The sequence below is a fragment of the Eleutherodactylus coqui genome, chromosome 1, assembly GCF_035609145.1.
Source record: "Eleutherodactylus coqui strain aEleCoq1 chromosome 1, aEleCoq1.hap1, whole genome shotgun sequence".
NCBI classification, from domain to species: Eukaryota; Metazoa; Chordata; class Amphibia; order Anura; family Eleutherodactylidae; genus Eleutherodactylus; species Eleutherodactylus coqui.
Window position 1 is genome coordinate 428,973,160 of NC_089837.1, and position 12,662 is coordinate 428,985,821.

Below are 12,662 nucleotides of genomic sequence, written 5' to 3' on the forward strand. Positions count from 1 at the left end.
GGACATTCACTATCACAGGTCCAAAATGCTTCTGACTCCCCAAAACCCTCTCCTGACTTTATACTTAGTGTGATCTATGGCTTGGCTATTTGCATTACAAGTATCAATGCATAGAGTTGCTTGTCTGAAAAGGTCACAATCCGAACTGACCACTAACCAGATCAGACAAACCTGATTCTTAAAACAATGGCAGCACCCAGCTCCAAGTATACATAAGGCCCCAGTTCAGTCTTAAGACAATGATGATAGATTTGCATGATAATTAGACAATAGATCACCAGACTCTATAGACAATGGTGGTAGAATTACAAGACAATGGTGGCACTATGTGCAGGTATCAACATGGTCTCCATACAATCCTTATCATTTATACATTGAACATTCATGGATGTCTGAATACAAGATGGAGGATAAAGGAACATAAATAGCCATTTATATAGGCTAGCATTACAATAGGATACAAAATGGAGGGCTACAAATAGCCAACTATATTTGCCCCACAATATACACAAGTTTTTTTAAAATTTATACCTCAAATATTGAAAAAGTGGGAAAAAAAGAGAGTACATAGAAGCCCATTAATAGTACTTCTTATTTAAGGAACAACACAATCTTTGTTTGAATCTCAAATTCTTCCAACACATCTTGTATGAATTTGCTATACAGCAAAGAGAACCATTCAAATACTCCAGCCAGGGTAGATTTTTCACACGCCACTAAGGAGCATATTGGTCTAAAGCTAAATAAATAATAGCATACAGACTGATCAGGTACTCATGAGTTAATTTTGTGGTATATAAAACATTCTGTCATTCACTTGTACACAAATTAAAATCTCTCTTTAATGCTTCTTTGTAATTAGCTGTTTCCAGTTCCATTTTTGTAATTAGCTTTTGGCCCCTTGAGCAGATAAAGGGTACATTATGAGGCAATTTATTTTTAAATAGATTCTTCTCAAGCTCTTGGCAGTCCAAATCCAGACACAATATCCAATTTTAAGGAACTAAAATACATTAAAAAAGGAAATCATAATTGCAAATAAGCACCCAATTTAGTACTCATTAAAGCTGTCTCAAGCTCAACCTGTTCTGAGTTTTAAACCCAAGGTAGCTGAAAACATAGTACAGAATGACTCTTCACACTCAAGTATTATCACGATCTTTGTAAAGAAAACAAAATGAATAATAGTACATAGAATACGTTAAATAAAGGACAAGACCGAAAAATTGCTCTTTTTGAATGTATGGATACCTGTGCTTCTTGTACAGAGCCTTCCCAAAATAATGCTCTAACATCCAGTGCTCACTGGGGAGTCTCCCTGAACAATGAATGCCTCAGGGCCTGAAGAGTCACAACTTCTCAAAATTACATCCCCCTCCTCCGTAAGACTAGAACACTCCTGGACAGCTGGAGTCATTATCATATATCCTAGATTGGGAGAGTTAATGCCTTGAAGATGACACGCCTCCCTAAATTTCTATACTATTTCCGAGCACTCCCGATTCGAGTGCCCAGATACCTCTTGAAGACTCTACAACAGATGTCTCTTCGTTTCGCATGGAGTGGCTCAATTCCAAGAGTATCACGATCCACTCTATACAGAAACAATAAAAGAGGTGGACTGGGAGTCCCGGACTATTCAAAATACTACCAAGCTGCCCAGGTGGCCCAACTGGCCCTCTAGCATTCCTCCTACAATACCCTTCTCTGGGTATCACTGGAAGCAACCGAAATACACCCTCTTACTAGAGATTCCATTTTATGGATCCCACCCAAACACAGACCCCCAATCAGCAACCCCATTGTCAATCACTCCCTCTACATCTGGGACTCTATGAAATACTCAGGAAAATTGCTATCCCCCCCATCTACCCCTTGCACCGATCCTGCGTACCCCTATGTTTCTGCCAGGAACGGAGTCGCCCCATTCCTTCGCAAAATTGGACGAGATCAGGCCTCTCTAAAATATACCACTTACTTTCTATATACGGACCCATTTCCTTTCCCGCCCTACAGGAAAGATTTAACTTGCCACTTTCCGAAATCTTCCAATATCTGCAACTAAAACATTTTATATCCTCTCTTCTTAAGAACACAAAGGTCTCCGCTAACACTAACCCCATTCGAAAGGCATTGCTATAAAAATCCACACGCAAGACGCCTCATCTCACAAATCTACTCGGATTTAGTGCATTCCTCAATCCAAGCTTAATTGCCATATGTAGTCCGCTGGGAAAGGGACCTCGGCAAAACTCTCTCTGAAGAGGAATGGGCTCAGATATGGGAGTCTACTAACAGTAGCGCCAGAAATATCCTAATGCTGGAAACATCATTCAAAGTCCTGCTCCGTTGGTACTTAAATCCTGACCGAGTAGCCCACGCAATCCCCGGGCGATCTCCCCAACTGCTTTCACGGATGCTCAACTCCAGGAGACATGCTCCACATTTGGTGGACCTGCCCGCGGGTTAAGAGGCTTTGGATCAGAGTTTACTCTCTCATATATTCAGTTACAGGCCATAACATCTGCAAAGACCCTTGGGAGGCGCTCCTAAACAAACGAATAAACAATATCTCTCCCAACTCCAGGAAGACGATATCCTTTTTCTTCCTGGCAACGAAGCAGGTAATTGCTCGGTCATGGCGTAAACCCTCGCTGGACTTCACGAAAGTGAAACGCAGGCTAGACTGGTACTTAATAAATGAAAAGCTAACTTCTATCCTTACTGACAAACATGAGGAATTTTTGAAAACATGGACCCCATGGCTAATTACTCATATCCCACGCAAAACAACAGATTTCTGGCTTCCCAGTAAAAACAGAGAACAAAAACAAAGGCATACTTGACTATTACTATTTGAGCTTGGGCTGTCTCGGGCGGTGTCCACCCCATGGGAAAATTTTCACCTGTCTCAGAAACCCCCCTCCCTTCCCCCGCCTACCCCACCCCCAACCTCTCCTCCCTTTTCCCCCCCAAATAAAACCAAGTTAGGCCTTGGTCAGGCCGACTATATATACATTGTTTCTTTATCTAACAATTCAAAGACAAGATTCAGATTTTTTTTTTTTAAACTCTTTATTACATCTTTTTTTTTCTCCATAAATCAAGAAATTAAACAGCATTTACATACATTGTAATACAAAGTTTGTTGATCAGGAATACTCTACGGCTCCAACACTGTTTAATATTTATAAGAATAACTATAACTTGTCAACATTTGTAACAACCACCAACCAATAAAGGTAGACATTTAAGGTGCGTCTTCATACGTTCCCTTCCGATTCCCTATTCTTTAGGCCTCTGTCATATCATATCAAGGTCTGCGCTTTCCACTTGTTTCTTGGGTGTAGCATCCTCTATGCGGCTTACAATATTGTTTTATAATATTTTTAGTTTTCGGAAATGGTTCGCCCCTGCTTGAGTATGGTACTAGGACGTATTACTGAATGGGTACATGCATTCCACAATCTCGTTTGGATCTAGGAACTTTTCTATTAAAACTTGCCATTTAAAAAAAATGTTGGTGCTTGAGATTCTGCCCGTCTTTCTGTTTTCAAGCTCTCCATTCTTAGAAGGTATTTTAGCTGCTGCAGTATACATGGTACCTTCGGGGGAGTGGAGGGGAGGGGGGTGGTCTGAAACCATTTTGCTAACAGACACCTTTTGCATATTATAAGTATGGTAAGTATCATATTGTTGTTTTCTGTCTGGCTAAAGAGGGAGAGGAGTACATATGCTTGTGGGGTCAATTGTATATAGATATCTCTGATTTCCTGCACCAGTGATTGGACTTCTGTCTAGAATGTTATAATTTTGGGGCAGTGCCAAATTTACTGCAGAAAGTCAGTTGTTGGCTGGGAACACCTGGGGCATGCCTGCAATCTAGTTGGGTTTTCAGGATGTGAGGGAATGTTGAAACCATAGATTGTTCGTTATAGCTTTTCTAATCGAGATCCACCCATCAGTCAGTTTTCGTTCCCATTTTTTAAACAGAGGTGTGATATCTGATATAGCCCATTCTTCTCTAAATTAGCAAAACAGGTCTGATATTGAGTGTCTCTTGAGTGGCTCTGTGATGGTGTTCAATGGAGTGTCAATCAGGTTAACTACCATTTCTTTAGAGGAATCAGCAAGTCTGGCCTTCAGAAAGCCTCGAATTTGCGCATATGGCAATAAGTGTGACTTGGGCAGATCATAAGAAATCACATAATTCCTCGAAAGCTTTGTATCTAGAGGCTCCCTATTATGAAGGATATAATAACATACTATGTTAGGCTGAATGAAGACAATGTCCATCCAGTTCAGCCTGTTTCAATCTCCTTGTTGATCCAGAGGAAGGCAAAAACCCTAAGAGACAGAAGCCGATTAGCCCATTCAGGGGGAAAATTTCTTCCCGACTCCATAAGGGCAGTCAGAATAATCCCTGGATCAACCTCTAATAGTTCCTAGCTGACTGTAAGACCCAGATCAACAACCCACTGGTCTCCTAATGTTTCTATCCTGCAATAGAAAGACGTCTAGTCCCCTCTTAAACTCCTCTATGCATTTTGCCATCACCACTTCCACAGACAGAGAGTTCCACAGTCTCACTGCTATTACAGTAAAGAACCCCCTCCTGTGTTGGTGATAAAACCTGCTTTCTTCTAGACATAGAGAATGCCCTCTTGTTACCATCACAGTCCTGTGTATAAACAGATCATGGGAGAGATCCTTGTATTGTCCCCTCATGTATTTATATATAGTTATTTGATAGCCCCTTAGTCGTCTTTTTTCCAGGGTGAATAATCATAATTTTGATAGCCTCTCTGGATATTCCAGAACCTTCATAATTCTCCTACTACACCATAATTCAAACATTTTATTGTCTTGCCCTTCTTTAAATTCTGGATGGCCCCATAGGTCCATATGTTTTGATAATTTGAACGATAGCCTATAGTTTTTGCGAGTTATCTTCCAAGCTGCTATAGTGTCCTTAGCCATAGTAGAGTGTTTGACTCCTATAGGAAGGTTGAGAAACCCTGTGTGCAGGAGAGCGTTTAGGCTCCAAGGGTGTAACAGTTCTTTTTCTAATTTGTAGTTTGAGAAATGGCTAGATGTCTGTAGCCAGTCAATCCAGTGTCTCATAAGTCTAGTCACATTATATGCCAGGATATCTGGGAAATTAAGCCCGCCTCTAGAATTAGATAGCATAAGTTTTTTTAAAGCGATGCGTGGCCGTTTGCGGGAGCAAACAAAAGCCGTGAATGCAGTGTGTAGCGTCCCTAAATCTTGTCGTTTTAGTAAAAGCGGAATAGTTTGTATTAGATAGAGCAGTCTTGGAAAACTAATCATTATGATCAAATGACATCGTCCCAAAAAGGAAAGTTGAAGGTTGCACCATTTATGCAATTCATTTATATCTTTTTGTATTGGGGGTAGTTTAATTTATATATGCTTCGGAGACCTTACCTATATGTATTCCCAGATATTTAATTGAGGTCTTTAACAACGTGACTGGTATTTTTTTACTATCTATATTGTGTAAGTTGCCCCGGGGTGAGATATCTAGCAACTCATTTTGTGCTGTTGACCTTAAAGCTGGATAGTTTCCTGAATGACTCAAGGATAGCAAAAATTTGTGGTATATCAGTGTGAGGTTGTGCCAGTGTCATAATATCAACTGCAAAAAGCATACATTTAATATCTCTATTATGGTTCTTTAGTCCGTCTATATCCTTGTTGTTCTCTAACATATACACCAATGGTTCTATTGCGATGTTAAAGAGTAGCGGGGAAAGGGGACATCCTTGCCTGGTCCCCTTCTATAGAAAAAATATTGCGGAAAGAAAGCCAGGTGTGTATATTTGTGCTAGAGGAGATGAATATAGATACCATTTATAAGAATAGAAAGGATCTTTAAAACCGATTCTGTCCATCACCACCCTCAACCACCTCCAGGAGACATTACAGAAATGCCTTTCCAGCGTCTATAGTTAAAAGTGCTGAAGAGGGGTGGGCCAAAGGATTAATTTTAATGTCATCGAGTATTGCCAGTATTTTCCGTAGATTTGTGATAGCAGACCTCCCTTTTACCAAACCAGATTGCGCGGGGCAGAACAATTGCGGTAATACGGCGGCTAGGCGGTCAGCCATAATTTTCGCTATCAATTTTAAATCAGTGTTGATTAGGAAGATGGGTCGGTAAGCCGTTGCTTCAGTGGGGTCTTTATCCGGTTTAGGGAGTAGTTTAATATAGGCTGTGTTCATAACCGGTGGTATGGGAGATTCTTTCATGCATCCCTTGAAGAGATTCTCCAATACTGGGGTCACTTGGTCTTTTAGAATTTAAAAAAATTTGCTTGTGTATCCATCCAGTCCAGGGGCCTTATTATTTTTCTAATTTGTTATGGCTTCTTTTATTTCTGTTTGTGTCACAGGGGAATTCAAAAAGGAGTCTTGTTCTTCTGACAGAGAAGGCAATGAAATGTGGGGAGAGACAAGTGTCGAGGTGTCGTGCTGTACTGAAGTTTGTGTATATAGATGTGAATAAAAATTGTAGAAAATATTGCTTATTTTTCTTGGGTGGGATTGTAATTTACCATGTTCGTCTTTTAGTGCAGAAATATTGGGTGCCGCATAAGGACCCCTTGTAAAATTTACCATAAGTTTACCTGCTTTGTTCCCAAATTTAAACAACGTGCTTCGCTACGTGAATACGCTAATTGTTCTCGTTTTTGTAACCATGTTGTGTAAGACGTCTTGGTTTCCAGCCACTTTTGTTTATTTTACAAGTTTGGGTTAGATTGAAATATAGTATAAGCCCCTCGTAAGAGAGCACTGTAAAGGTCTATTTTGTCTTTGATAGACTTCTTTAGCGATGATACATATGAGATAAGTTTGCCTCTAATAACAGCTTTGCTTGCGTCCCACAATAATTGGGGATTGTCTAAGTGTAACTTGTTATCCGACTTGTATGTCAACCACAATCCCTGCACCAGCAATGGGAAAGTTTCGTCGTCAGCTAAATACGTAGGACATCTCCATAAATAGTTAGTATCTCTAAGCATTTTATCATGTAATGTTACGGTTATCGGGGCGTGATCAGAAATCACCAAATCTTCAATTGTGATTCTAGTAACTCTAGAAAGCAAATTGGAAGATAGCATAGGGTGCATAGGGTGGTGTCATGATTAGAGTTGAGCGAACATACTCTGCTGAGCTTGATGCTCATTCGAGTATTAGCCCCTACCCGACACAGCACGCATCAAGGGCAAATTTTTTGTCGAGAGAGAGAAAGACCAAGAGACAGAGCGAGACCGACCTAGAAAAAAAAAAGCTCGGCACCCGGCGTCCCACATACAAAAATGCTCGAGTCTCCCATTGTAGTCAATGTTCTCTCGAATTCTACGAAAAGCTCAACTCGAATAACGAGGACCCGAGCATTTGGGTGCTCGCTCATCTCTACTCATGATGTGTAGAAAGATTTTTCCCTGCAGCCTGGCTGCGACGATCCTCTAATGTACAAAGTACTGAGTTAAAATCTCCCCCTACTAATTTATAATCCACCGTATCTGTCAAAATCTGATAATTCTGTGAAAAATAGTTTGTTATTATTGTTTGTGCCATAGACATTGTAGATGCAAAATTCCTCCATGTTATTTTTAATACGGGCGTGTTGAATCCTGCCATTTGAGTCATGCCAGTGGTCTGTTACTGCTAATCCTGACCCCTTTTTAATACGCATTACTGATCTATATATCTCCCCTACCCATAACTTTCGCATTTGAGTATAAATCGGACTCAGTCAAGTGTGTCTATTGCAGTAGGGCGATATCTGCCTTTGGTCATTTCAAGTGGCGCAGAACTGACATATCTTTTTGTGGTGAGTGGAGTCCCTGCACATTCCAACATTCCATAGCTGACTTCAACTATACATGTAAGTTGTGTGTGTGTATATATATATATATATATATATATATATATATATATATATATATATATATATATATATATATATATATATATATATATATATATATATATATAAATAAATAAACACAATTTTTTTTTTTACTTCCTTTAATCCCACTTCGTGTGAAGCTTTCTAAAATAAAAAGGTTTGCATTGCTCGTGTATACTACCATATTAGATTTACCGTGATATTTCACTCCAGATATTTTATCTATTAATACGTAAACCGTGAGCCATAACCCATAATGGCTATAAACGCTTTTTTTTTTTGTTTTTCATTCCAGGCTAAATAATTACCGACAGTGAAACTTATAATACTTATAATACTATTTTGTCTAGTGTCGTATGACAGTCTCTGTCCAAGATATAAATGTCACTTGATGTCGTATACTCACGACTCGCCTCCTCTTAGTAGTAGGTCTTACTGTCACAGTCATCTTGTGTCGCTGCTCTTTCGGGGACATAGAGGAGCATGAGGATGCTTCCTGCCAGTTCTCGTCGTTCCTCTTAAATTGGGGGTCATTGCTCCGTCGAGCTGGAGAAGTCCGAGGTGATGTTAGGCGCAAATCTCTTTCCGCGCTCTCTCAGGATCATAGAAAGTAATGCTGGTACCGTCCCCGTGGTATACTTTTAGTATTGCCGGGTATATAAGCACAAACTTCTTCTGCTTGTTATAAAGGGCAGAGCAAATTGGTGAGAAGACCCTTCTTTTTTGTTGGACCTCTGACGAAAAATCCGCGAAAATCAGAACTTTCTGCCCCTCGAGCTCCAATGCGTTTTTGCAGCTTTTCAAATTCAGCAGAATAAGAAATTTGTCGGTACAATCTAGGAACTTAACAATGACTGGTCTAGGTCGAGTTCTTTTAGGCAAAGATGAATCGTTCGCTGAAATTCGGACCTCTGGTCTCAAGCAGTGCGCGTGTGGGAGATTCCCAGTGCGCTGGGGATAGTGAGCTCACATAACTGGTGTAAGACTTTTTGTAGGTATGTCTCCGGGACTCCTATGATACGAAGATTGCTTCGTCTCGATCTGTTTTCTAGATCTTTCATGCAGTCCCAGAGTATTTTGTTATCTTTCCGTAGATTATCAATGTATCTGTTTATTGAGCCGCGTTCTTCTGATATCTTTTCCATTTCGTGCTCTATGGCCTCCAAGCGAGTACCATGTTGTGTTACTTTCACCTGGAGTTCTCGTAAAGAGCCTGCTACCGTGGTCGCTAGGGTCTTCTGGATGTCAAGCGACATCAGCTTAGCCACCTAAATTGCTAGCACCTTATAGTCCATTGGTAGTGGCTCTCCATTACTGGCGGCCATAAGATTCTCACTCTCTGACGTTGTAGGGAAGGGAGGGTGCACAGTAAGCTCAGATTCCATCTTATTAGCAGCGCCAGTAGCCGGTGTAGTTTTAGTGCTTGCTCTCAGATTCATATCCAGTTGTTTTCATTTAGTTCGGCCCATTTTTAGGATAAAGTCCTCCATACAGTGTGTTGCTAAGTGTATATATGTTTACACGTTGTGTTGTTTAGATAGCTGAAGAATTATGCTTTTTGCTATATCTTAGCCTGCATAGAATTTAGGATTGTACCACGTGTCGCTCCACTGACTCTCCCTCTCTGTCTTCTCTATATAGTGTAAAGGGTTAATTTGGTGGACCGTCTGTTCTTTTATTTTTGCTTTATTTTTCTTTTTTTTTTACACCTGTTTTTTAATACTTCTTTTTAAAAAAAAATTATTTATTTTTACACACTTCTTTCCTTTACACTCTGCTGTAGCTGGGTTTTAGCACCTGCTTTATATTGCAGAGATCAGTCTATCCTCCTCACTTCCCCCTGATCTTCAAGATGGCAGTCGCCTGCACGTGGGAGCACTCAGTAGGAATAGGAACGCATGTTCTCCTCCCTGCAATGGCTCTGTTCTCTTGAGAGACATGACAAGCACCCAGACAGGAGTCCCGGATCACTTGCCCCGCTCCCAATCCCTGAAAGGGCAGGAGCCTTCCCCAGAAGCCAGTCCCGGTGTGTCAGGCTGGTGCAGGAGATCCCCGATGCCAGAGTAAGTGTAGTGGAGGGGAGCGGAGGGTTAATGGCAAGTAGCGCTGCTCAGGTGCCGTCCACCTTGTACCTCCGGCTCCTGCTGTCAGTGCGGTGTGTGTGCAGAAGCCGGTCCTGATGTAGCAGGCTGGTGCAGGAGGTCCACGGCGTCAGAGAGAGTATAGCGGAGGAGAGGATAGCTGAGGGTTTATGGCAGGTAGAGCTGCTTAGGTGGCCTTCACCTCGTACCTCCGGCTCCCGCTCTCAGTGTGGTGTCTGAGCGAGCGGTGCAGTGCGGTCAGCGGCGTCTCTGGAGTGGTGAGGACGGAGCTGACTGCTGCCGCTTCCTCACTCCATGGTGCCGGAACCGGAAGTCCTTTTTCTTCTTTTTAATGTGTTTTTGAAAAATTCCAACAAAAGACAGACAAACATTTCCACATTCATTTCAAGGAAGCAAACAGTATTCCACAAATTATTCCACACAGTGTATATGCACTTATTAGATAGCATTGGGAAGGTGTAGGAATCCCCAGCAATTTCAAAAACAATGGGGAATGCAGATTTCTACCAAGAGACTTTCCCAATAAGCTCACAGCTTGAAGTTATCTGCAGATTTGTCTAAATTTTCTCCTATCATCTCAGGTCCCCACATGCACACTGGATTATGAACACTTTTTATATGACAAACGTTTATAGCAATAATGCTCTATGTGGGTTTCTTTCATGTACTTTTTAAAAACAGTTTCTGAAAAAGGTGAAATCGATAATGAATAAAAAACTATTTTACACAGAAATTCCTTACACAATCCTGTAATATAAGTCTCCCTGTATATCTCTTCCTGTTTGTTATGTGCAACAAGCAACCAAACAGCTAGTATAAGAGTGCCTCAAGAAAACCAGGATAATTGCTGGCCATTGAACATTCTTCTGGAATAAACATTTCTACTTGCGTTTTTCAGCCTCTTTAAAAACGATTATTTCGAAATGTTCCTGCCAATATCATTTCTGTTTCCAAGCCTGGAGCATGCAGTTGTCACCGATAACTCATATTTTCCATTAGAAGTATAGTTTACAATTTGAATAAGTTTGTGATACTTAAAAAAGGACAATAGATTACTTTGGAAGTCCACCTTAAATCATAAATTGCACTACATGGTGCCGCCAAATGATTAACACCACTGCTTGGTGGAAACACATTGCTATTAGATAGATTCAAAACTAATAGATTGTAGGTTTATTTGCTAAGTGAATGCCCATATGGCACTCATTTTGAACATTCGAGACAGAACACAAGAGATACGGTCACCCAAACAGACAGCAAGCAACCATTCCCGGTGAGTAAAACCTGTCCACTTTAGTTACCTGCCAAATACTCGGATATGAGAAAACAACTATTTTTTGTGCCCAAGAAAGTAATCATGATCCAATATTGATAACTGTTTAACTTACTCATGAATTAAAAATAGTTTAATCATTGCCAGTGTGACAAAAACATTAATAACTTGCCTGATCAATGTAAAACGCAGTTCCAGCTCGTATCTCCCTCCTCTGCTTGAGATCGGATTCAGTAGTGTCTCTGGAGAGAGAAATATATTCCACTTCTCGCTTAGTCAGCTCCTAGAGTAGCAGAGACATCAGAAATGTTACAAACACTAACTCATTTTGTCTTAATTATGAAAGGTGTATTTGCAGCTTATAAAATGATGTCACATGATTGGAACCTCAATGATCCTGTGAAAGAATCTGATGCAGCGCAATTTCATCATTGTGTCCCCTAAACTGTTTTTTTCTCTTGTATAGCGACACTCCCAGCCACCCGCGATGCAGGGAAGGATTTTCCGGGCACAAAATGGAAATTCTAAAAATGCTGAAATCTAGAAGCTACAGCTAAGATATGGTAACCTATACCTTTTTATCTGCCACTCTGGACCCTCTTTTTTGTCCCGTGCGGCTACCGATCTGCCGCTGTGTTTACATGCATCATTTATGTTGTAGAACCAAATCACGCAAACACAACAGCACTTGTGCGTACCTTATCCCATAAGGGAGGCTCCTTCCAGTGTGTGTTGCGAACTCACAAAAGGAGTCTGGATCCGTGACTCCTATAAAGTCCAGCAAGAAATAATATATTGGAGCTGCAAAACAGGGTACCCAAATACCTTGATGTATAGAGTTAAAAGAATTCCATCTTTATCCAAGCCACACGGGCTTGAGGCCAACGTTTTGGCTGTCGCCGCAGCCTTGACAAGCTCTATACATCAAGGTATTTGGGTACCCTGTTTTGCGGCTCCAATATATTATTTCTTGCTGCATCATTTATGCAGTAAACACAACAGACTGTAAATTACTACTTCTTTGAGGGCCAGCGCTATAGCTCCACCCACTGGTCACAGGTCCTGCAACTTACTGGCACCAACCTCCCTCTCACTGAGAGAGCCAGAGAAAGCTGCTGAAGTGGGCAGACAGGAGCTTTCAGCACTCTGACCTGCATATGAGCAATACAGAGCAGTGTCCTCCCATCATGCACTGCTCACAGGATGTTGAAGGCTATGGACAGGGGAGGAAGTAGCAAATGTGGACAAGATGTCAAAGGAAGTAGAGATATTTTTCAGGCAGAGGGTCATGTAATGTATATAGAAAATGAAGAAAATATCTAGACCAAGTACAGTGAAGATATTACAA

General features: G+C 40.9%; 1 protein-coding gene across 1 annotated transcript in view; it reads right to left on the minus strand.

Annotated features, from left to right (window-relative positions):
- Positions 1-12,662, minus strand: part of VWA8 (von Willebrand factor A domain containing 8) — a 292,087-nt gene that overhangs the window by 247,667 nt on the left and 31,758 nt on the right. The window contains exon 5 of the mRNA XM_066581651.1: positions 11,487-11,597. Coding sequence (XP_066437748.1) covers positions 11,487-11,597 — 111 coding nt within the window. The remainder of the gene's footprint in view (positions 1-11,486; positions 11,598-12,662) is intronic.